The sequence below is a fragment of the Apostichopus japonicus genome, chromosome 5 (assembly GCF_037975245.1).
Source record: "Apostichopus japonicus isolate 1M-3 chromosome 5, ASM3797524v1, whole genome shotgun sequence".
NCBI lineage: Eukaryota > Metazoa > Echinodermata > Holothuroidea > Aspidochirotida > Stichopodidae > Apostichopus > Apostichopus japonicus.
This window is the reverse complement of record NC_092565.1, coordinates 1,797,281-1,823,609: the sequence shown is the minus strand read 5'-3', so window position 1 is coordinate 1,823,609 and position 26,329 is coordinate 1,797,281. Positions and strand designations below refer to the sequence as shown.

At 37.3% G+C, this 26,329-nt stretch overlaps 1 protein-coding gene across 4 annotated transcripts in view; it reads left to right on the top strand.

Annotated features, from left to right (window-relative positions):
* The window catches only part of LOC139967256 (uncharacterized), a 150,182-nt gene that overhangs the window by 21,792 nt on the left and 102,061 nt on the right, over nt 1-26,329 (top strand). For 2 of the 4 annotated variants that reach the window (XR_011792928.1, XR_011792926.1), the window contains exons 3-6: nt 7,073-7,255; nt 7,851-8,111; nt 24,671-24,850; nt 25,423-25,512. Coding sequence is in view for 1 of the 4 variants with exons in the window: in XM_071970857.1 (XP_071826958.1) it covers nt 24,749-24,850; nt 25,423-25,512 (192 nt within the window). In the remaining 3 variants the exon portion in view is untranslated. Of the gene's footprint in view, nt 1-5,380; nt 5,495-6,522; nt 6,606-7,072; nt 7,256-7,850; nt 8,112-9,195; nt 9,433-11,639; nt 11,791-12,629; nt 15,443-24,670; nt 24,851-25,422; nt 25,513-26,329 lie in introns of those variants that run through there. The other 2 variants (XM_071970857.1, XR_011792927.1) reach the window with 2 other exon arrangements.

Here is a 26,329-nt window from a genome sequence, read left to right as displayed (position 1 = left end):
TTACGACCAGGAGTAACAATAATTTCCGGTTAGGGTTAGGTTTAGGGTTGGATTGAGGGTTAGAGTTAGGGTTACCCCTACTTCATGCGCAGTTGCTTTATTTACTTTGAATTCGCATGAATTCGCCGATGTCGTAAGAATAGTTTATAAATAATTGTTACGACGTAGTCGTAAGAATAGCCACGGCCTAAAGTATATACTTGTCCAAACATTGTTTAACTCATTCACACTACTTGTAGTTCTAGACTAAGCTCGTACTGTAGTTCTTGCAATACAACTACAAGTAGGCCTCGGCTAGTGTTCTCAGTAGTATTACTATTAGTATTAGGCTAGGCCTATGCTATAATACACAAAAAAAATACTGTGATGCGCATGGCTACAAATTTCGCGGATGCAAAACATAAACAAAGGCATAGAACCTAGCCTATATCTAAGCTTCCTTAGCATTTGAATCGTTTAGGCCTAACATTTTAGATAATCTTAACTAATGTTCCGACTATGCTTCGCCTAGTATTAGTAAGTTTGTCAAACCTGAAACGAAACAAGGATTGGATTGATGTGAATGTGATACAGGGCAAGCCTTGGCCACAGGCACTTGTAACGTTATGTAAGTGTATAGTATATAATCTCCGTGTTTATATATTATACACCTACATAACGTTACGAGTGACTGTGGCCTAGGCTAGATAGCGTAGCATAGTTCTAACTAGAAGTTGTAGGCTACATAGCGTAGTACTCACCTCTTCAATCGAAGTCTTTTCTGTACCATTCTACTTGATCAAAGGGCCGAGACATAAATAAGGGCATTTAATTCTAATTTTAACTTGATAGCGACCAAATCTTTAGACCAAGGGCAAAGTGTTTACAACGCTGTAGTGCATCAGATTCACGATCGCCGGGCTTCGCTGGTCGCGCCGGAACTGAAATACGCGGGTTTTTCTTCTAGGGAGGGTGCACGCTGAGAGATCGGCACAATTTGAACGTTCAGATCAGAATTAAACTTCTCAAACTGACCTATTTTGATGAATACTGCATCAAATTGGTTAATTCGACCACTAAATATGGTATAAATGATCCAGCTAAGGCTCCTAAAATATTAAAACAATCATCAAACGTAAAAATTATGTTTAATTTGCGTGTATGGCTAAGGTGAATCACGCTACTTGAGAGGGAAATAGTTACGTAATATACACGCTCACTTTCCAAACTAATAACCTTGAATGGTGCAGAAACGGCCAGTGTCCATTAGTTAACGTCCGTGCTACTAAAGGGCGGATTCTCACATGATATAAGCTTCAGTTGTACATCACCATATAAGTTCTTCTATCCGTCCCCCCTTAATTTACACACGTTCATTAATTGTTTAGATGCAATTTAAAGCTTATTATATGGGTGTTAATTTTACCGATCTAAGGGTACCTTTCATCGAAAATTTCGACGCTCCTTGCCAACCGATGATGGCGCTCCGCTTAGATAGTGACATATAACAAAAGTTGTACATCACCATCTCACCATATGTTCTACTATCAATCCTCTTCAAATTTTTAAACGAAAATGAACTATCTAGATACAATTGCAGACATGAGATCCATATTTCAAGGATGGGTACATGCAGCCTAGAGCACTCGGGAAGTGCTGTTTTCCGGCCATCTGGAGGGTTTGTAAAGCCAAAAAATATCTTGTACACTCCGCGTCAACCGATGGTGGCGCTCCGCTTACAGTCTTGCTGGCAGGTGTGACCCCTACTTTCACAACTCAAATCACGCCCCAGATTATAATAGTAGTAACATTCACACCTACTGATTCAACTACTTACTTAGTTTGGCAGATGCAATTAGCTAAATTTAGTCCTATAGCCTATTACAAGCCTATACAGTTGGCCACTGCGTAATAAAATACATATTGCCTACCTAACCGCACTCTATGGAATGTCACGAACCGTATGCAAAACAACGTCGACAACGTTCGTTCTCATCCTTTCTATGTTTCATCCTAAGTTGTTGCACGAACAGCATGTTATGAAGCTAAGCTAGCAATCGTACGTGATACGCACTTCCTATATATAATTATTACACTGCTAATACACTGCGATAATGATATTTGTTTTCTTAGGCCACTGCATATCTGGCTATATTACAAAATATGAAAGTTTATATTGTCCATCAGTTAAGTTCGTCAAATGTATTAAAGTCCAGACATTGGACAATAAACAAGAATCATCTTACTGGAAAAATTGTAGAAGAGCACTATGTTGCCTTTCTGATATATTATGTAAAAGAATTCAAACAGGAAACAAAATCTGCTGAGAATATGATATCATATGATCAGGGGCGTAGCCAGTATGTAGCACTGTAAGCCCGGGCCTACACCTTTTTTGGCCAAGTTATCTTTTTTTTAAAAACACCCATAATTCAAATCCATAGGCTTGCTGGATGAGTTTAAGAGTCGAGACAGGAAAACTATTGAAATGAACGTAGCAAGAATATGGCTAAATTAGGTGACCTATTCTTCTGTCATCTAGGCTGTCATTTCTATCGCGTGCCGTTTCATTCAACACTCTACCCGCTGAAAAAGACTAGGATCTGATCTTGTCAGTTTTTAAACATCTAGTTAAGAACTCGTTTACGCAGATAATATTTCAGTTGAGAAAACAGTTGAGAAATTTGCATCAGATGGCAATCGTCGGATAGCTCTCGCCTTCTCTTATTAGGCTAACTTAAACATTTACTAGCTACAGTTGTATCAAAGACAATTACTGGCTATAGTTGTATCAAAGATATTTCTGGCCTATCTTTGTGTCTACAAGTATCAGAAGTTGAAAAGGTAAGACTACTCTGTACATGTACCTTGCTAATTTTAAATACATTATGTAGTATTGAATTACGTACTATTTTAACTTGTTTGTTTTTTTGGTTAAAAAGTATATTGAATGAGGTGTCTCAAGTTAGCAAGATGCCAGGGAACCAGAATGTACACTCGGGAAAGGGCCGTTTCTGGCTATCTGGGGGGGTTTATAAAACCAAAAATGTTCTTGTGCGCTCTCCGCGCCAAAAGGTGGCACTCCGCTCAGATAGTCGTGCCTACAACTTTGAAAATCCAGATCAATCGCAAAAGGTGCCCCCCCTTTCAAATTCTTGGCTACATCGCGGGTCTAATGACTGAATTAATTGGTTCCGAGTGGAACTCATATTAAATTCTTGGCATTACTCACACATACAGGTTGGTCTTCTTGGCCGGTGCTGCATATGAATCAATTTGCAGTCTCCTGCAATTGATACTACATGTCATTGCAAATGTGGGAACTGCTATACAGTTGACTAGTATATCTCTCAGTGTGGTGTGATCTTCATGCATTGCGCTGGATTATTACCACTGCGTATGGACATGCTGGTGTTGACAATGAGAAGACGTTAAAAGGTGCTCACATCCCGGGGGAGATGAGGGGATATATCCCCCCACTTTTTGGTAAAGGGGGATAGTCTACACAATCAGTCTACAAATAAAATAAAATAAAATAAAATAAAATAAAATAAAATAAAATAAAATAAAATAAAATAAAATAAAATAAAATAAAATAAAATAAAATAAAATAAAATAAAATAAAATAAAATAAAATAAAATAAAATAAAATAAAATAAAATAAAATAAAATAAAATAAAATAAAATAAAATAAAATAAAATAAAATAAAATAAAATAAAATAAAATAAAATAAAATAAAATAAAATAAAGTTAAAATTAGGGTAGCTGTTCTCACTCCAGGGTTCCATACACTGCAAACAAACAACAACAAAATGTAACGAATATAGGCCTATGATATAACGAGTCGGGCGTCAGAATATGTTGAGGATGGAGTGATATGCCTAGCCTACTTGAAGAGCTTGCATCGTGTTGACGTCTAAATGCCTCTTTAAACACTTACATATATTTGCTAGCGTTCAAAATTTGAACGCCAGCGTTTCACAATTGAGCGCTGTAGCGTTAAGCATTTGAACAGTAGGCATTCAGGATTTGAACACTACACACATCAGGCGCTCAAAATTTATGTGTTTCTAAAAAGGGCATTAGATGTCAAAAAGTATTCCACTTAACCACTTAACTTGTTCTTTATTGTAATAAGGCTTTGACGCCCAGGTGCGTTCTATATCTGACGATTATTGGTTACATCAGGCGCGGATCCAGAGGGGGGGGTCCAGGGGGTCCGGACCCCCCCCTGCTCTTGGCCCCCAAAAAAAAAGAGTAAAAAAAAGAGAGAGGTGCTTTGCATGGCTAAATTGAAGGGGGTTCCCTGTTGTACTTAAATATCCAAGAATTTCACAATGGATAGAGGGAAACCCACTCCCCTTAGACCCTAGGATCACTGGAGGCCAAACCCCTCACCCTTCCAGAATCCTGGATCCGGCCCTGCATCAAACAGTGGTGACGGAACGGGAGGAGGATTGGGAGCTAAAGGCATTATGATTTTTGTATCATCTCAACTCATCTGATATGTATTACCATATTTCATAGATTGTTTTTTTCTCATCAATTGAGAAATTGCAGACATGAGATCCATATTTTCAGGCTAGGTACATGCAGCTTAGAATACTCGGGAAGTGCCGTTTCCGGCCATCTGGGGGGTTTGTAAAGCCAAAAATTTTCTGGTACGCTCCGCGCCAACCGATGGTGGCGCTCCACTTAGATAGTCGTACGTTCAGGCGCGGCTGGACCAGTCAGACCCCCCCTGTCACAAATCCTGCATCCCCCCCTATACATTTGCTGTTTGTAGTTTATATATAAGATTGCAAACTGACGATCACTGATAGCCATTACCCACCAGGAAGGGATTGTTACAGAGAACCGTCTATATTGACAACAACACCGACTATGGATGGTGAGGCACTTGAGTAATGAACATGTATGGACTATGGATGGGGTGATGGACAAAGGTAATAGAGATACAGAAGGTAAATACGGGAGCTTGGCAGACAGAATAAATGAAAGAGGATGCACAATTCATTATGATTATTGTACCATCTCAACTCATCTGACATGTATTACTGTTTTCATAGATTGAATATTTTCTCAATAATTGAGGAATTGCATACATGAAATTTATATTTCAAAGCTGAACTCATTCAGCCTAAAACACTCCGGGGGCCGTTTTTGGCCATCTGGGGGGTTTGTAAAGCCTAAAATTTTCTTGTATGCTCCGCGCCAACTAATGGTGGCGCTCCGCTTAGATAGTCTACTAATATCATTCCCCCCACTCTTCGGAACGGATGTGCGCCACTGATTAACAAGTGTTTTCTGCGTAGTCAAGTAATGCAGTCTGTTATGTGTCTCAAGTGGCAAGATCTTCATGCATTTTCCAAATAAGAATTCCAAAAATTGTCTCCCCAGGCGTCAACTTGTATTTGCCTGCAACTACAGGCGATTTAATATATCACAAAGGAATGATGGGCCAACTTCATGAATTTATCTATTTGGATGATGACTGTATGCATATGCAAAGTAGTAAGTGAATTAATTCCAACATCTATTTATAGACAAGGGATTGGCAACCCTTTCATCTTTTTAGTAATATTTTGTCAACACATGCTTTTTTTGTTGACAGTCTCCAAATCCACATGGAAATATGTCAAAAATATTTACATCTACCAGCAACTCAGGTGTGTTTTAGCTTGGTTTTTTAATTTTCAAATTGTTTTACCTTTATAGTCTTAAAGACGATGAATCATCCAAGGTCTTTATGATATTAAAACAAAGCCAGTTACTTTGTAATAAACACAGCCCCCCTCCTTATCACAGGGGGGAAGGTTTACTCATCTCCCTAGTCCAATTTGAATGAATGCAAATCTTTAAAAATTTAATTCTTTTAGCCTTGAAATAGCCCTTACTGAGGATCCTGGACAAAATAACTCTTCTAAATGCTCATATCACAAGTTTGGTACATTTTTACCTTTTTTGAAGATCTCTTTTTACTGCATCCTTGTATTATGTTGCTGGGATGCCCATTTTGGTCACTGATGTTGATTCTCCATTGCCTACATATGTGTAAGAATACTGTTACTATTGCTTGTCCACATTACCATGTGGTGCACTTCATTGTTCTTACTAGCCTATATGTAAGGCTGCTTTACTTCCAGAGGTGGGGAACTCCCTAATCTTGAAAACAACCCATGGATTTAAGCCCTATTGAAAACCAGCCTACAGTTTCATCTTCACCTCAAAACATGATAAATGACACCTCACAAGCTATTAAAAAAGGTGAGCTTTTGTGTGCTTGCATGATGACTGCAGCCATGCACAAAAGCTTTATGGTGCGAGTAATAGATAGGTATACATTTGATGACTGTTGAAACTGCCCAAGTATGAAAGCACACATTGAGACAGGACTAATGGCTGGATATTTTGGGGGACTAAAAGAGTTTGTCAGTTTTAATGAAAATAGTACAGTAGCTTCAGCTGAGCATGCTTGAATCCCTTCATTGTACAACATCCCCCACACCTTCAACCGTAATTCTCTCTGTATTCCTCACTAGTTTGCTCGGATGAGACCTACACATCTATGAAGAGAAGAGAAGAGAGGAGGGAACATGATTAATAACATGAGAAACACATAACAGTAATCGAAACCCGGAATGCAATTGTCCATCTGTTCATCTATCTGTTCAAAATTGTTCAAAATGATCAGGACTATATGCTTACATGCTTACATGACTGATTTTGATGAAACTTACACACAATGAACATTCCTGGTGGATATATGCCATCAGAAGTTGTGAAAAATATAGGTCAAAGGTCATCGAGAGGTTGAGCTAACCAAAACCCTTAAATAAATAAATAAACCAAAGCTAGTTGTATATGCTCTTACAGCAAATGTATATATGCGATTACACATGTAACAATGTCTACGCAGCTAGGTATGAATTTTTTGAAAAATGACAACTTCAAACTATGTGTGACTTTGGACTAACATGGATCTGTGAGTATTTGAATTTGTATTTCAACAAACCATGACAGCTGCAGGTACAGTAGTACAGTATGTCATCTTGTTGGCCCAACAGTTTTAATCCATTTTTTAACTTCCAGGTTTCATGTAAACAGGACAGGGGAGAGCCCCCAACCACCAGGGCTTCGGCACCCACGAAGAGGCTTAAACGTGGTCGCCCTGCAAAGGCGTATAAAATGAAGATTGTCGCTTTGTCAGATCCCAAAGCAACAACAAGGCCTTCTTCATGGAAAGCACTGAATGGTTGTCCAATGCTGGCTTAGGTTTGTTAAAATTAATCTTCAGAATTTTATGCAACTTGGACAACAGTTGTGAACAGTTTAATGTGGGTAGTGATAGAACATTATATTTAGTTCTTGTGGTCAAAAGTTAAAACCTTCAAATTATAGTAACTAAGCAACCATAAGTTGGAAGTTCTTCAAAGTTGGTATGGTATCATTACTGGAGGTATTTAACAAAATAACATTATAATGATGTCTTTAGCTTTGAGAAGTACTAGTCTACTTTCAAATTCAAAATGACTTATCCGGAAGATATATCACTTCATATTCTGTCATAATGAACTGCTTTGCTTAGTAAAACAAAATTGTAACCTTTACCAGAATATTATATACAACTAAACAGGTGACCTTCTTTCACAAATACTAAACCTTTTCAAAGGTACGAACCGCAGCACCTTTCAGTCCGTTATAGACAGAAACTTACTGTAGAAACCTTACATGGATGTACAATATTGATGCATTTCTTATTTTTTATTTTCTCCCTCTTCCAATATCATGTAGTTTGCTATTTCTTCAACCCCAATGCCCTCCTCAAATGGCACCATGTAAAGTTTTCTATTTCTTTCATCTATGACAGAAATTTCAATGATACATTATCTTCAGACCATCTGCCAAGAGAATGCACCATACCAGCTCATCTGGATACCAATGAGTTCAAAATGGTTCTGTGGGGGCAGTTTCCATCTTGAATGGGTTGGACCTTACATTCAAAAGGGCCAATGCGAAGGGCGACTTAATTGATCTTACTGAGGGGAGCACCTGCCCAGCAGAAATGAAAGATTGAAGCAGACATTGGTTATATGTTCTGCCAATATCTGTACCATCCATATATTCAGAAGTAAGTATATTTGCTTCAAGTTCTAACCTCATCAAGGTTCCAAAATATAGTTCAACAACTCCATGAACATGAATGTGGTGGTGGGAACCGGTTCCCTGGTTCAATTTGAAACCTGTTTGATTCATAGAACCATGTCGTAGATGATCATTACTTTATCAAATCTTATTTACATGACACAGTGACAATACTAATACCATGATATTTAAATTAAAAATGATCATGCACTGACCATTAAAATTCCATACTCTTTTGGTATGTAGTACTTGATACGCATGAACCAGACTTTCCATACTATTCTAGTGACTACATATGTGTGACTGTTGAGTTGTGTATGTTTTAATGACACTGTGTTGCTTGTCCATCATAGACCATTTGTTGGGTATGTTCAAGGACCCTCAATGGTGCAGATTGCTTGATGGCCAGCAAGATGAGGAATTTAATGAGTCCCTTGCTGCAAACAGAAACCAGGTTTTGATTTCTTAATCTATCTTCCATGGTCATGAAATGACTTCAGTCTAAAAATAAGCCTGCACTGTTTGCTGAGATACTTTTGTAACACACTGGCACTAACAATGTGTCCTTGAGCTGTTGGACCAGTGGTTCATTGTTGAAAAACTTTCCACTGTTAGCAAAATCAATTTTGGGCTGATATACAGCAGATTTTTAACTTCCTGAGAATATAGGGGAGAGTCAGAGGTGACATAAAGCACTGGACCAGGGTGCAACAGTTCCAATTTTTGTTGTTGAATGTCAACATTCAGATTCATTGTTCCTAAACCCTGAATGTACACTCTTTTATTGTGGTCAGCTTTTAGATTAATTTGCAAAACCATTTCAATGTACAATGCATTTTTGTTGGAAATGAAGGAAATCATCAAAAAGATAACATGGTTATTGACTACCAAAGGTTGCATAGTATCACTTTAAGGTTTTCTCTCAGCTAGCATATTTTTAGAGGGTGGGCCAATTTCATAGGTTTCGCTGGTACACCGTTACTCCACTTTCTGACTTGGTCACGTGATACGGTATATATAATATACTGCCACTGTACAGTGTATATCCTGTATTCTGTGGTTCTCCAAAGAAACGGCCATATCCAGGCACTAAATGCAGGTCAGGCTGGTGGAAGGCCCAGGTTGCTTTATTGTGGGTCCAGATGCCAAAAGCAGTGAGTGAAAAAGGGACAGAGAAATGCAGGCATCAAAAGTGTACTTGAGCTGGTGCTACGTGGACGATCTATTGGAATAGAGATCGGGATCGACAAAATGACCAATGCTACCTTCTCGGAGCATTTACTGGCAGTTCATACTGTAACAAGAAGGTAGGCAGCAAATTATGCTAACGACTAACGTTTCGTTACTATTTAGGCTAATGTATACTGTTTACCGGCTGAAGTGTTTGGTCTACTGTAGGCTTCCTTGTTATATGTTCAATAGACCGATGCAAGGCCTACTTAGGAGTAGCTAGGCCGACAAACTAAGGCAACTTATACACCGGCATGGGCTAGTAGTACTGCAGTGCAGGCTTCTGTACTTACTGTAGCCTAGCCTAGGTCGAAGATTTTTATGAAGTGTTATTTATGCTTTTCTACATATATTCGCCTAGTAAGCATTATCAGTATGGAACGCTGGAGTATCATATGTGTTTGGTTTATGATTCGGTAGCTTTGCAAATATGAATAGGCCTTAGCCTACATCAGTATAATATGGACATGGATTGGATCTCCCCACAAGAAAATAAAAAAATAAAACTTTCACTTTGCTTCAATTGCTTGTCAATCTGTATAGCCACTTTAGATGTGGAGGATTCTTCACTTGCAAAGAAAAAATGTAGGCATTAAAACTCTTTCTATCCCAAAATAGAGTATTGCCTAATACCCCCAACTTGGTAGTAACTTTAAAAATGGTAGTGGCTACCTCATTTCCTGGTAATGTAGTGTAAAGTGATATAAGTAAGTTTTCGAAATGGAAGTCAAAACTCAAAAGCCTTCTCAGAAAGAAGCTACACTAGCTCTACAGGCTCCTCTGTTGAATTAGTGAAGGATACCACCAATTGATGCATTCATAACATGATAGTTTGCTATCACGGTTGTTTAATCAGAAAATCAAGGACAACATAAACAAATCAATGTCACCAATAATTATGAATGCCACCATTTTATGTTCGACAACATTTATCACATTTAATTTAAAGGATACACCATGATATTTAGTTACATGGTACAGTATTCTGCAATTAGTCTTATAATCTACTCAATCTAAGATGTAATACTAAAATACTAATCTACCATTAAGTGTGCTGGGTCTATTATGTTCTTCTCATATTGTTCCAATAACTTATGTGGTTACCATGGTGATTGTGTGTACTATTTAAGTCACTTATTGCACAATGCAGTAGAAACATTGTCTAGTGGATTACTCAATTCTCAGTGTTGGTTGAACTAACACATTATTGATCGTTCTAATGGACTTATCTGTTTAACTCAAAATAGGCGTGAATTATTATTTCTCCTTTGTATGTTTTAATCTATTTTGATTATAAAAGGACTATCAGGATTGCAGATGCCAGTAATGCACAGGTTTAGCAATTGTACGTTGCACCCTCAGACCCCTAGAATAGGTTAAGTTAAACTTAAGTTTGAACATTGATACACCCCTGCATCATAGTAAAATTGACACATCATTGTATGTCATTGACATACACCAAATTAACATTCAGACCGATTGTTTGCTGACCATGATGGACCCTTCATGGCACATTGACCCACACTGACGCACATATTGTAGTTGTAATGACGCACCAAATGTACGCTTTGAAGGACCCCTTAGTCACACAATTCATCGGACATGACACACCATTCCGGGGGGTTGTTGAGTCCATCTTACAATAATTGATAATTTCATCATGATATAGAAATTAAAGACATTTGCCAAAATATAACATTATCATAGGCTTCATAGCTCTACACATGATCTGATCATGCAGTTCTAAAAATTGTACAAAAGGAAAGTGATACTACTGCACTGATTTTGTGGGAGAACTAGAATGGTCACCCATAAAATACCATATCATGTTTCTATGTTATCTTTAGAAACTTTATTGTTCAGGGCACACCTTTAGAATATTCCGTAATTTTTAGTCTCGGAAATAAGCAAAGACTAGCTATATTTTTAAAAGCAAATATGCTTCCCTGAACATGATGAAATTTGGTGACAAATTAGTGTATGAACAAGCCTACTGGGACATTGCCATTGTAACATCAAACATTATGACATTTAGTGTATGTAATATGTAATATCATAAAGCTGATGTGATGAATTTATGCTGCCAATAGCAAAGTTTTGTAATTAGTAGTGTAATTACTGTACTGTGTTTGCAAAAATTGATGTGAATTGTTGACTATTTAGTAAAGGGCATAATGTGGTATTCAGTTATTTAAGTTGTAAATTATATATTTCACTATTTGCACAGTATGCATTCTGATATATTATTAACTTTGCAAATCCCGGTATTATTTGTCTTTTTCAGTTGAAGGTGTGTGCCCAATTAAGAAACTGGAGAGGTTGGTATCCAAACTGATCCACTAGAAAAGACAACACCAGTTCCCCAACAAAAGGCTATGCCCCAACAGAGGCTGATGCAGCAATGCACTCCAGCAGCTGCACCCCAGTGGAGACAGGTAATTTGTTGATGTACACACTGTAACCATTCCATGCTGCAACTAGGTCTTCTGCAGTCCACTATTGTAGGACTGTATATGACTAACCGAATTTAGAACATTGGACACATTTATTCATTTATTGTATGATGTAATATTAAAGGACATAGACATATAGTGCTAAATATGGTGCTAATACAGCCACTGGAGGTCTGTAAATGCGAGGGACCCATAAATGTTCAAACTCCACAGGTTAATGATAACAGTAGTATTTTTCCTTATCTCTGAAAAATAAAGACATGTACCATTCGTGTAGACTGCTACCTACCTGTCTGAAGCAGTTTGTGTACAAACCTTGCACATTTATTCTTTTCTTATGTTTTTTTTTTGTTTCATGATGATGTGGCATCATTTGTACATACGTACACTGCCTAAAGATGGTTACTCTCCACTGCCTATACTGCAGTTGTCATCTGATCAGGATGTTATGTGCATATTGTTCATATCAGCAAAGACATTGACATTTTTGGTAAATTTTGAGTCTGAGCTATATTTCTAGGTTAACATTTGAGGGGTATCATTTAGGGGTCTATTTTCTCCCAGATTCGAACAATAAGTTTTAGTTTTTACAATGAGTGCAAGTTTACAATCTCAGTGAATAAACAAACATGACGTTTGTGCTGGTTCCAACCCAGTTACCTTGGCTATGAGCCTTTTTTTGCAATTAAAATCAAATGAATCATATCTTGGAAAATCATTTTAATTCAGTCTTCAACAACAACAGGTATATCTTTGTAACACTTTTGTAATCACACAAAGCCATAAATATGTCTTTTTTTGCCTTTCATTTCACATTACAGATGTACAGTACATCCTTTAGAGGAACAGTACAGCACAGCATAGTGTTTAAGGCATGATGGATGTTTTGCAAGCAGATATAAGGGTTGGAACTGGAAGTGTTTGTGTTCGATTGTTTCATTAATAACGTGTGCTTCTCTACTTCTATTATGTAAGATGATTGTCATTTATCTTGTTCTCCAGTGAGAGCTACGGATTGGCATAGTGAACGTTGTTAACATGGATAAGGACAATTTTGAAATAAGCTGATGTCAAAGCAGTTCCATAAGCTTGTTTAAATACTATACATCAAGGACACAAGAGTGGACAATGAAACAGCAAGTATCCAGAATGTAGATATCACAAGCCTTCAAGACAATTGAATTGAACAAACTGTACTGTAATAGACAACAACAAAAATGGTGTCTCAGTGAAATAATGTTACTAAGCTAGTGCAATGTATCATGAGAATTTATCATTTTTATGGTGTCAAACATTGGTTGTTGCATGTAGTGCGTTATGTATCTTACTCCTTTCTTTAGTATTTAGCATTGATTTGCATGTTCATTCATAGTGTAATGTAAACTAAATAACTGATGTCATCAAAGTTACAACTGTGTCATATTAATAAACTAAATGATTGAATATTGGTTTCACTGCATACTTTATTGTACACCATTGTGGCTTTCCATGATAGCAATATCTGATCTGTTTACGTACTGTAGTTTGCAGTTATTTTAATGTGACATTGATCTTGTGTTATTTATTGTTGTCACAGAATAACTTGTCTTTATTTTGTATTGTGTGAGATCAATTAAACTAAGAGGACCAGACGTCCCTGATTTTTGGGGACAGTCCCCGATTACAGTGTGTTGTTGAACAAGTGTCCCCGAAAATGTCCCCATAGTAAAATAATTGTTAAAATAACCAGTATTTCAAGTGGGCCAGTGTAAAGTGGAAACACTGTTAAAATATGCTAGATCGATATAGCCTAGCACTCTTTCGTAAAGTAAGTAAATTTCATCTAAGAAAAAGCTACATTTTTGAAAATATAATTGATTTAAAAAGTGCTTCTAAGTATCACCATTTTACATCTAAACACCTTAGGCACTTGAAAATTTTCCAAAAGGGGAGGGGGTGTACCCATAGGCATACAAGGCGGGAGGGGGACCCCCAAGTTTCCAGAGGACAAGAAATTCGGACAAAAGTCCTGATAATTCGGGCAGCCTAAGAGGAGAAAAAAAATAATATATATATATATATATATATATATATATAAATATGCAGTAGCTTGCCCGAATCTTTTTCAAATTTTTGCCCGACAATTCCATGATTTTCTTTATTTAATTATATTAATCTTTAATCTCTTTTAATCTTTATTTAGCATCATGATGCCCAAATGTTTCCGTGTAACACCACCGTAAGTGCAGCTCATCTGGGCTACCACGCTTTTTGCACGATCAATTGTTTTTTCTAACTAGTATACCTGGACATCCCCGACATGAGAGTATATAAGAAACATTTTCTTTTTCATGGATGTTGGGGGGGGGGGGGGCGGAGTGCCTACAAGACTAGAAGTACAGGTTTATCATATTCTTTGTTATATTTTATATTTTTTTGTGAGACAAATTGCAGTCTCACCCGACACAGCGACATTATCCCGCCTACGTGTCGTTGAACAATGCATGTTTTTCTGGAGGTAGCTGAGTACTGTGTTAAAATAATAAATACGGTAACTAAATAGGAGCTTAAAAAATATACTGCCCTATTTTTCCCCATCAAAGTGATGTTACCATTTCTTCTTTTAATTTACCAAATTTTTGGGGAAGTTTATATTTCTAAAACGTGAGATTATAAAATAAATAATGTTTAGATGTTACTTGCAAAGCCTCAGAAGTGCCGTTTCCGGCAATCTGAGAGGCATTTTTTGCCAAAAATTTTCTTGTACGCTACGCGCCAACCGATGGTGGCGCTCCGCTTAGTGTCACAGGAACTTTAGGGCACAAAAATTTCTGCCCCCCAAAACTGAAATGGTCCCGTACGCCTATCGGTGTAACCCCTCCTCCCATATCAGTCATGCAATAAATGTCCCTGATTCCAGTCAGGAATATATGGTCACCTTAAATTTAACATAACATAATTGTGATGTCATGGAGTGTTGAAGAGGTACTCTAACTTGCAGCTAGTATTAGGTGATTAAACAGTTTTATTCAGTGCTCTCATAACCCCAGTGGCAGATGGAGATAGTGGCAGATGGAGATGTTTGAAGTTTTGGCAAAGTTTCTGTTGGATGTAAAGCTGCTATACTTATCATGGAAAGGTCCACAAGAGAGGCAGGGCGTCTCCTAGCCTTATTTGGATATCTGTTCCTGCATTCCGTGTTTGGAAAACTGCCCTGCTATTGTTTGTATAGCTTATTCTAAAGTTAAGTTTGTCAGTATTGTAACATGTTATATTATTAACACATTGATTGCACCTGTACAGTTCTATACATTGAGTTCAACTACAATAACCATGAGCAGTGAAAACATACCACTATCTGACTTGCAATTTTTTTATGTTAAAGTTAACATATTCATACTTTAACCAAAACATTTCTTCCATATTTGATAGTGTTTATCCAGAGCAGGTTACTGGATATATTAAAGGCAGGCTATGTAGTATTGGCCCCTATTTAGCATGCTATAATTGATAGAAGATTTAAAAAAGAACGTTCCTAGAGGTCTTTACTTTCCAAATTGTTCTTAGGCATTCAAATTGAAAGCATAAGATGCCTGAATGTCTCAGTGAGGTAAATTTCCTCAAAGGTGGTAATAAAAACAGTTTCAAACTTCGACCAAAGGTCTGGTATATTTGGGGCCAATACAACATACCTGGTCGAGAGTTGCCGTGGAAGCCACCATATGTTTGTAGTAATTGCAGTAAAATGTAGTAAAGGCAGCTGGAGGAGTCCAGTTTACCCCTGTGCCGAAGGTCATTCATCTTTTTGGGTTTTCTCTCCCTTACCTTTCCCTCGGATTGGTACTCCCACTGCCTCACTTTTGCAAAATGGTTACACACTCACACACCCCAACACACAAAGGCCTTAATCTTAACAGGGAGTCCCTGATCTTACCCATATCTTATTACCCCTTACCATAGGCGTAGGAGCCTAATTTGATTTGGAGGGGCTGTAACGACTTGCTCGAAAAATATAACCAAAATTTGTTCGGGCGCTCCGTGCACTCAACATCTTAATGTGCATATCATATAGGCATTCATAGGTTATACATCACATGCAAATAACCGATAAATGCCAATATGATGTGCACATTAAGATGTTGAACGCGCGCGGAAAATTTTGGTTATATCTTCCGTGTTATTACCCTTTCATATTGGTTATAATTATTGGGGAAGTCGTTACAATAATAACGAATATCATTTTAACCATTGAAAAACACATTGCAAATTATTCTTCTTTCAGTAGGTGCCCGAAAAATTCTCAGCATATTGCTCGAATTTTCACCAAAAAAAAATGTGAAGAACACACTGCAGACTTTTCTACTTTCAGTAGGTGCCTGAAAAATTCTCAGCACATTGCCCGAATTTTCACCCAAAAAAAATTGAAGAACACACTGCAGATTTTTCTTCTTTCAGTAGGTGCCCGAAAAATTCTCAACATATTCCCTGAATTTTCACCAAAAAAAAAATTGAAGAGCACACTGCAGATTTTTCTTCTTTCAGTAGGTGCCTGAAAAATTCTCAGCACATTGCCCAAATAAAATTGAAAAACACATTGCATATTATTCTTCTCTCAGTAGGTGCCCGAAAATTTCTCAGCATATTGCCCGAATTTTCACCAAAAAAATTGAAGAACACGACTGCAGATTTTTCTTCTTTCAGTAGGTGCTCGAAAAATTCTCAGCATATTGCCCGAATTTTCACCAAAAATTTTGGTTGGGGGGGCTGCAGCCTATGCCCCTTACTAAAGAAACAGATCCGTGGTTGTGGTGCACTGTGGTGCCCCAGGAGAGATTGATTGAATTGTGCACACTTTGGTGTGTAGGTGTGTCAAGTTACCAATGACCAGGGTTGTAAAGTCGTGTGAGAGGGCCTTGGCCCCGAACAAGACTGTAAACCTAAATAATAAATAAATAAATAATACAAATAAACAGTGTCACACATTAACAGGTGAGCACATGCATCCAGACAAATGAAGAGTTTTCTCTCTGAAGAAATATTTTGTTACAGATGGCTAGCAAACCTAGCTGCGCATTTTACCCAAGTAACCATAGAATAAGATAATGATATCACGCAAACAACAAGTTTTACTGCCATTTTGGTCCAATTATATTTCATGATTCTCTCATTAGACAATTTAAATTCTTACCAATGTGCTGTTGGTGTCAAATGGAAATTTTTTTCATGGCACTAAATCTATCCACATATGTCCTGGTGGGTATTGAACAGGTCCAATTAAAGCAAAATAATAAGTATGTGCCAGTTGGGTGCATGCAAGTTTGGAGACAGAGATCATTGAACCTTGTCAAGCCGATTATGTCTTATGATGTGGCTTCCTTATAAATGGGATACTACAGTGACAGATTATCCCAAGTTCCAGTAATTGTTCTTTCATTTTGTGAGGATATTTTCACAGTTTGGCAGTACTTTACATAAAGTACAGTACATTCTCCACTTATAAGATCAACATGTACACTGTTAACTGGTGAAACATCAATATGCACATACATGTATGCAGTTTTGCGGAGCAATCTACGGGTACGTTTCCATACTAAGCACGGGTAGTGTCATTACCAATTCAACAATGCACATACCAACTGAAAGATGTGTTAAATTGTAAAAACGCTTTAAATGACTATATCCGCTGCAACATTCTTCACTTTCAGGAACAACAGCCATCTTGCCCAGGTATTTGTTTGCTTATAAAGTGGATATTTCCGTGGTAGACAAAGGGACATTGGCAAGATATAAAAACTTGTTCAAACCCCAATATTCCTTACTGTTTCTATCATTATAATAAAGTTACATATTTCTATTTCCACAGTGGATCACAGTCAGAGATCCACAATGTAATCTTTCCAGAAGTTCTTGAAAACTTAACATTCATCATACATTTATCTTTTATTCATAATGATCCTGATCAGATCCCCTGATGTTATCAGATGATCATCTCTCCATGGGGTAAACTTATGCATTGATCTGGACGCATTTACACTTGAGTTGTATTTTGATCCTCCCTTGCTATTCACCAGATGTTGGTAAAAAAATCATGCGCAGCTGCTGATCGCATAGTACGTGTACTCAAAAATGTTCGTTGTCATGGCTGCATAGCCTATTTACTTGGATGCAGGCACGTAGCAAATTTCATCCCCAAAATTGTTTGCATACTTCGTGATATTTTGTAGATATGTATATACATATACATATATATATATGTATATATGTATATATATGTATATGTATATACATATACATATACATATATATATATGTATATATATGTAGATATGTATATATATATATATATATATATATACATATATATATATATATATATATACACATATATATATATATACATATATATATATATACCTTAGGTCGACAGTTACATTGACTTACACACTAAATTTAATCTAACCCTAACCCTTTTTTCTAACCCTAACCCTGAACCGACCTTATAAATGAACGTTTTAGAGGACGGAGAACATTATAAAGCTATTTGCGACAATAAAAGTGTCTTAAAATGGTAGTGAAAACATTAGGTTGACAGTGAAATGTCGACCTAAGGTACACTGTTGACCTAAGGTACATATCATGAGTATATATATATATATATATATATATATATATATAGATAGATATATAGATATAGATAGATATATAGATATATATATAGATATATATATATATATAGATATATATATATATAGATATATATATATATATATATATGTTGATACTAGATGAGACTAGTGGAACACTAGTAGTTGTAACTCGGAGTTTCACGCGTTATAGCGATCTTCAGACAACTGGTAGCTTCAAGTTATGCTCCATGAATATATATATATATAGATATATAGATATATATATAGATATAGATAGAAATATAGATATAGATATATATGTATATCATGATAAAGAATCAGGACTGCAAGGAGAGTGCTCTATGTTATAATAGCAGAGCCTAAATATATAGGTATATGCCTTGGTAAGTATAGCTGTAACTCGGAGTTTCACGCCCTTAGGGTCGTGATCATCAGACAACTGAACAAATACTCACTGCACGGGAAAATTCTATGGGGAACACGAACCCTATTTCTTACGTGCATGGTTCATTGGTTTGAGCCTATTGTGGCGACACTTGGAGATGAATTCAGATCTCTTATTGAGTAAATGCGGGTTTTTGGACAGGAGGATACAGAGCTTCTCATCGATGCAAAGGTTACATTGACCGGATCTAATCATGCGTGTATTAGAATGCTTGAGTACGTTCCACTCAATAACGAAGGGGGCACCCTTACGCTTCAGGTCCCATATATGTTTAGAAAGCTCTGTTTCTCTCTTGTAACACTCATGGCGGAAGGACTTACTGTGGTTACTGTACCTTTGCTTAAAGGAGCCACTTGTTAGCCCTATGTATGATTTGGTGTCATGAGCAGTAGTAACATCAGCCCTATATATTACACTACTCACCGAGCAATTCCTGTTGAGGGGGCAATTGTGTTTTTCTCTATATATAGGGGCAGCGTTGTCAAAGATCTCTTCGTTAGATGAAAGAGTGGAGATCCTGTTGCCGATGCTCTCTGGAATACGTTTGGTGACTACCGGGGGGTGGTCAGAGAGGCAGTGTGCGTATATGGGTTGGTCATTAGGCTTACGGAATGGGCGATGTGTACCGGTGCGTAGGTCCAGCGTAGCGTCAAGGTAGTTGACGGTCTTAATGTTGGCTTGGGTGGTTATCTTTAGACCGAAGGTATGAAAGGTTGCTACGATATGTTTCCGCATTCATTCCGCTTGGCTACCCGAGTGGTTCCTGAGTACAGCTAGACCATCGTCTCTGTAGAGGCCAATGTCGTGCGGGTCGATGAGTTTACCTAACTTATGCAGGATATATAAGCCCACCAGCTCACAGACTTCAGCTCCATCATAACCGCCCATAGTGACGTCAAAAGCATCTGTGGTGACCTTTTTTACCCATGGGCGTCCCTCAAGATCGTATAGGAGGGACTTTCTGGCGTGCATGATGGTGGCATATTCGGTGTCCTGGATGGGGGTATACTGGCAGGCCCATGATAGTGATTTGCTGAGTAGCTCCTTGGTGATGGAAGCCAGTATTTGATCAGTTTTCTGATGATCGCCACCCTAAGGGCGTGAAGGGAGTTCAGCTGTACTTACCAAGGCATATACCTATGTTTATATGTAGACATATGTAGACATATGTATGACATGGTTAGACAGGTGCATAGCGAGGAATTTGCCAAGGGAGTAGGCTTGTTGGCGAACTATCTAAGCATAGCGCCACCATGGGTTGGCGCGAAGCGAAAAAGAAAATTTTGGCCGAAAATGCCTCCCAGATCGCTGGAAATGTCACTTCCCAGGCCTTGTAAGTTGCATCTAAGCACTTTCTATTTTGAAATTACTAGCGATATCATAAAAAAATTTGCTTGAGGGGGGGAGGGGGTGGTCGCCCCCTTTGCCCTCCCCCTTGGCTACGCACCTGCAGTTAGAAATCTTATAGGAAACAGGCAAAATGGAATCGCAGTGAACCAATATCGATTTGGATCATACATATATATGTACTTACACTTAGACACAAGAGATGTTCAGACATTATGATAATAATCATGAGTGACAACATACGGTCATAGGCCCACGACCACGAAGAGTCATTCACCTCATGCAGTATGTTTAAGCCACTGCCAAATATGATTTGGATAAATAATCTCACTCATTATTTCCTATTTATAGCCACAAAAAAAAAAAAAAACCTATGCCACCAAATATTGGGGGGGATATTAGATACTATATCCCCCACCTAAAATATTGGGGGGACATGTCCCCCCCTTCCCCATTTTCTTCTGTCCTATTGTTTTATAACTTATATATCTGATAATATGTCTAATCTTTGTGTAGCACCCCTAATATTTTCCAATAGTAGTGTCTATAGTTTTGTCCCCCTGTATAATATACCCTTCCCCTTCAATTTTCTTTTTCCATTTTCTTATTATCTCTTTGTGGTATTTGTTAGTAACGCTCACAGAGTCAGTGAACTGTGTGCATTACCCATCAGTGGAAAATTTCCTGCTAGAATGACCATTAAGCCTTGTGTGGTTTGGTTCACACTTAGGTAACGCTAAGTAAGTGGTAGTTTATCTGTTATTCCCAATACTAACAGACCAGGCCTTGTTTTATTCTCCCTTAAGTGTAGTAAGTTATTTCACGCTTTCTGTAATCTCAGGTGGAGTAAGTTAAAGATGTGGGAAGACAGTTTATCTACTTCCTGGAGTATTGGTAGCCAGTCTAAGTACAATCTTGTCTGGTAGGGTGGGATAACAACCTTCCCTTTGTTCAAAGAATGGCTTAAAACAGCTAAGTTTGCAAGCAACTCTACCATTCACCAAGACACTCCAAGCTGCCATGCACCTGGCTGTATCAGACTGTACCAGCTTCATTAGAAATTAATTCCATTAATTTCTACACAGGTAATAGTTCATCTTTTGACTTTGCCCCAGGCCCTCCAGGGACCTATTCATTTTCAATGTGCATACATAGTGTAGTTTACTTGCAAATGTATTCATGTTAGTTCTGTGCTGGCAATGTGCACACAGAACATTTAGGAGCCCTCCTTAAGTGTAATTGTGTTGTATTAACTATTTACTATTTTTGACACTGATTGCCGAATGCTCACAGATTGTATTTATTATGTTGTTCCTGTGATGGCTACATGCACACAGACTGCAATTATTAACTAAACGTTATGTACCTGTAATGGCTATAGAGAGTCTACAGGTAAGATCATTATTATTGTTACCTGTTGTTTTATAGTATGTTTATAGGGTTGATTATGGCACTTGTAATGCCCTCAACCGTTGCCATTATGTGTGTTGTTATGTTCTAACCTCCATTGAGTTAATGTAAGACCACTGAAAGTACTTTAGGTTATTTTGGTCTAACAAGAACCCACAATTGGATATTTATTTAGTTTATTATGTACTCTTATGATATGTCTAGCATTATCCGATACTGTAATGTACTCATATTCGTATCTAGTTGTACTAAGTTTTCCTATTCGAGCAATGTTTAGATCCCATGATGCAATTGTACACTTTTACTAGTTGCCATGGAAATAGGATGAGCTGAACTTCTGTTAAACCTTTATATTTGAAAGAGTTGTAACAATATGTTTGTAGACATATTGGTATATTGTCTATTTGGTGAACCGAGACACTATTGTTGTTGTTTATTAGAGCATTAGCATGTATTTAGCCGTGTGAGTCACCTTTCACTGGTACAGACTCCATCTGACCAGATACAGCAGATAAGCTAGGTGACATAGTCTCCGTTTTATAGCCTGCTCTTAGTCCCAAGTGACGCTTAGATACCTGCAGCCTAACAATAGGTGTCAGTTGCCATGGCAACCTGTGGTCTAAGGTAGTTGAGGTGCACGGGTATGCTACTGTTGTTGCTATTGTTACTAGCTGAGGGATTTCCCCAGTAGTACATTATTTATACTTGTAGACTTCACGTAAGTCATAGAGGTTGTAATGATTTTAGAGTTAATCATTCTCCTCTATTAGGATATATGTATGTAAGTGGAACTAGGGCAACCAGCTTCTAGTTATATTTATATATATTAACTTACGACATTCCAAGATTACTGCTATGCCAAATAGGGATAGACAGTTTCACTAATTTATGGAGCACTGTGTTATTGCTGTATGAGTAACATAGGCAGGTAGTTGTATGTTTAGCATCCAGTTGCATATTTAGTGTCTACGTCTCGGAAGGTTCACTTTATTTTAATACTTTATAGTTTACTTGTCATGCCGACCAGGTATGATGGGTTGTACCATATGTTTTACTCTTTATTAGGTGATCAGGTTGAGATTCGCTTATGCTATTTAACTATTGATGTGTCACTCTTACTGATTATCTTTGTTTTATATTATTGCATATTTCATACTTATTTTACTTGCTTAGTAATTGTTTGATTACTATGGGAGGTCGTTGACCCCTTGCCCCTTGTTAAGTTTATTTGTAATGTGTTGGCAATGCATGGTGACCATTCACCAAGACACTCCAAGCTGCCATGCACCTGCAGTAGAAGCAGACTGTGCCAGTTTCATTAGAAATTAATTATATTAATTTCTACACAGCGTATTCATATGTAGTTGATGTAGTTTGCACCTATCGAGGGACCGTGCCTATAGATGTCCTCTTAGACGGTAGTCTTAGACGCCGGAACCCCCACTCCTGGTCCGGGTAACCAAGGACTTATGATGTATCCCCACTAATAGTCGCCATTCGTGGACTGAGGGACCGATCCTTTATTCGACGAGATGGGCGTGACTCCCGAGTTATTAGTCTAGTAGGCCATTAGTGTTAGGCCATGATGACTTTCATGTGTTAATTATGTTTTAACTTTATTGTATTATATATATTTTATTTATACTTGCATATCGTAATTCACTTTTACCGTTATGGTGAATAAACAATATTTACCTACGGATTACGATAGAACATTGCGTTTGTCCTCATTTTAATATACTGTGTCAGTTATATCTTCACAAATTCAGGCGACTCATCGCAGAACTGAACCCCACTTCCCTTTATCTAATGTATCTCGTGGTTGCGTTACCAGCACATATTTAGTCCTAAAGCTAAGTGCTACATTTGTATAGGTCTAGTCTACTGTTACATATTCTATTTGTGGCTTACAGTCTCTTCACTCACTTGGATGTACACTTACATCATTAGATTCAGCATGCTTTGAAGTCAGTTAGAACACACTACTGTCAGTCATAGTATACTGCTTATATTGTCCTCATGTTTTAGGTGCTCTTCCTATGTACATGTGTGGTCACTACCATCAGTCACAGAGTCCAAACTTACAGTGTCCTCACATTAAATAATCTCTTCTATGGTACATTTTGGGACACTATTGCCAGTCATAGTGTTCTTATTTATTCTATTTTGACATTTAAAATTCTAGGCGTCAGTACATTTGTGAACATTACTGTCAGTGAAATTGTCCTTACTTATATTGTCATCATGTTTAACAACAATTCACATCCCCTAGCATTCCACTCTAATCTGATTTGCATAATACTCATCTAGCAAATTTACATGTCAGTTTTATTTTTACATGTACATTTCTACCTTTTCTGTGCATTTCCAGGCTTTGCTTTGACACAGCAGCTTCTCAACTACTTCTAACATTTGACCATAATCTGATATCATTATCAAGCCACTGTTGTATATCACCATTTGAAGTGTTATATGTATGAAACCACACATGTAACAAAGGTGCTCCACATATGTATAACTTTCTTAGTTCATACACATTCTGACATTCTTGGACAAGAATGAGAAAGTGTTATACCTACTTGCAGCTCAATCACTAACCACAGAAGACATTTATAATCAATAAGTCAAATAAAAATAGCGAAATGATTTGATATATCCTTATGATACAACACGAGTAAACGGGCCCATACACGGTCACAAATCAATTCCAGGGGATCCCAAGTCGAGGGCAAGTCCGAATCCTTACATCCCTAGGCCAAACATAATCTGCGTCCACAGGAAAAAGGCCCAAGTCCTACAGCAATGATAGATCGTTATGATAGGCGCTCAATCTCAACGGCAGAGTTGATTTTGATTGAAGTTTGCAGACTGTACAGACACCATTAAAATCAGACCAAGTTTAATTAGCAGTTATTTTCAACGTAAATTTAGCAAGAAAAAGGAGCTGACTACTGGCCTGAAAATACCTAGGAAGTTGTTCATTTTCAAAACATTTGTTAATTGTGCAGCTAACCATATGGTTTTACTTTCCCAGTGTGCCAACAGAGTCTGAGACTAACTTCACTGTAGGTGGAACCAGAAAAACCAACTACAGCTGGAAACCCTCGAGAAGATGGACGTTTCACAGGTAGCTGGCCCATCAGGCACATCAAACTCATTTACAAACCAGATGATAACATCTGGTACCCCTGGAGTATTTTTTTCTGTAATCAATGTAAGTGTACTTATCTCATGGTTACTGTATATACTTAAACCATTGGCAGATCTCATATTTGTAATATAGGTTACCATATTAATTACTGTTTTGGTAATGGTCAATAGTCATTTGAGTTCAACAGGGGTTAAATTTTGAACACCTTGTATACACCAGAGCCAGAAGAGAAGCTTGGACAGGTCTCATTTTTTGGTACCGGTGTAGAACATTGATTAACAAGTAGCATTTTCTTGGCTGATGATGTTAAAGGTCTTCTCAACACCTGGGGTTAGAAATGAAAACTGTAAACATGATATTTCAAGACAGGGAAGCTTGAAAAAATGTCATGTTTAATATAGTGATGAATTGCATTAATACAACAAGCCAGTGGTCATTTAAGGTCAGTAACTGCCAGTGTACGTATATTGTTAGTCACACCTATGACCTTTTTGCTGTGCTACCAAGATCAAGTATGCTGTACACATTCACTAAACAGTATTTCACAGTAAAAAAAAAATTATACTCATATTTACAACACCCATACTACAAGGCATTCCTTGAACTTCAGTGTCCCATTAATATCTATTCACCAGCAAACTCATGACAGTGATGACGATTTTGAAGTGACTTTACCTGTATTGGAAGATGACTTGATAACAGCCATTGGGGAAGATCTTCAAGATGTAAGTCATAAATTCCAACATCTTTTGAATATATCACAATTTTGGGGTATTATAAATGATGTACTAAAATATAAATTGAAATAATATAAATTTCTCAGTATCTGTTGATATGTCAACAAACATATGCTTATAATATTTGTAGCTTGCTTTGCATGTTTGGGGTAACATGTGAGCAGGGGCAGTAGATGAAGAATCTTTTACATGGTATGTCTTATATTGATGGCACTTCTGGACCATTTCATGCATGGGTGTGGTCAGTATGATTGAAATCTTTTGTCAGTTGTGTTATCATTTCCCCAAAATATCATGCATGGCCTACATACGACAATAACAATTAAAATGCAATACCTGATACAAATATATATATGTATTCAAATATATATATTTGTATATATTTCTATATATATATGTATATATATATTTATATATACTTATATATATATATATAGTTATATATATATATAGTTATATATATAGTAAATCAATAAAGAATAACACACCAGAAAAATTCCACTTCATGACCGGTTTCGTCCTTTTGGGACTCATCAGGTGAAGGTAGGAATCGAACCCGGATCTTTGTGTCGAACCAAAGTTCATACCACTTGACCACAGTGATTAAAGCGTATAAATTGGCTTTGAATAACTGTCATTAAGGGCGTATTACCCAAGTGTTATAATTGTACAGATTGCACCCCTGGTGCTTTGAATCTAATTATATATACATATAACTATAAGATTTTCCAACTCATTACGATTTTTATTTATATATATATATATATATATATTGGTTGGCGTCTATCTTGGCGCAGAGTTCTCT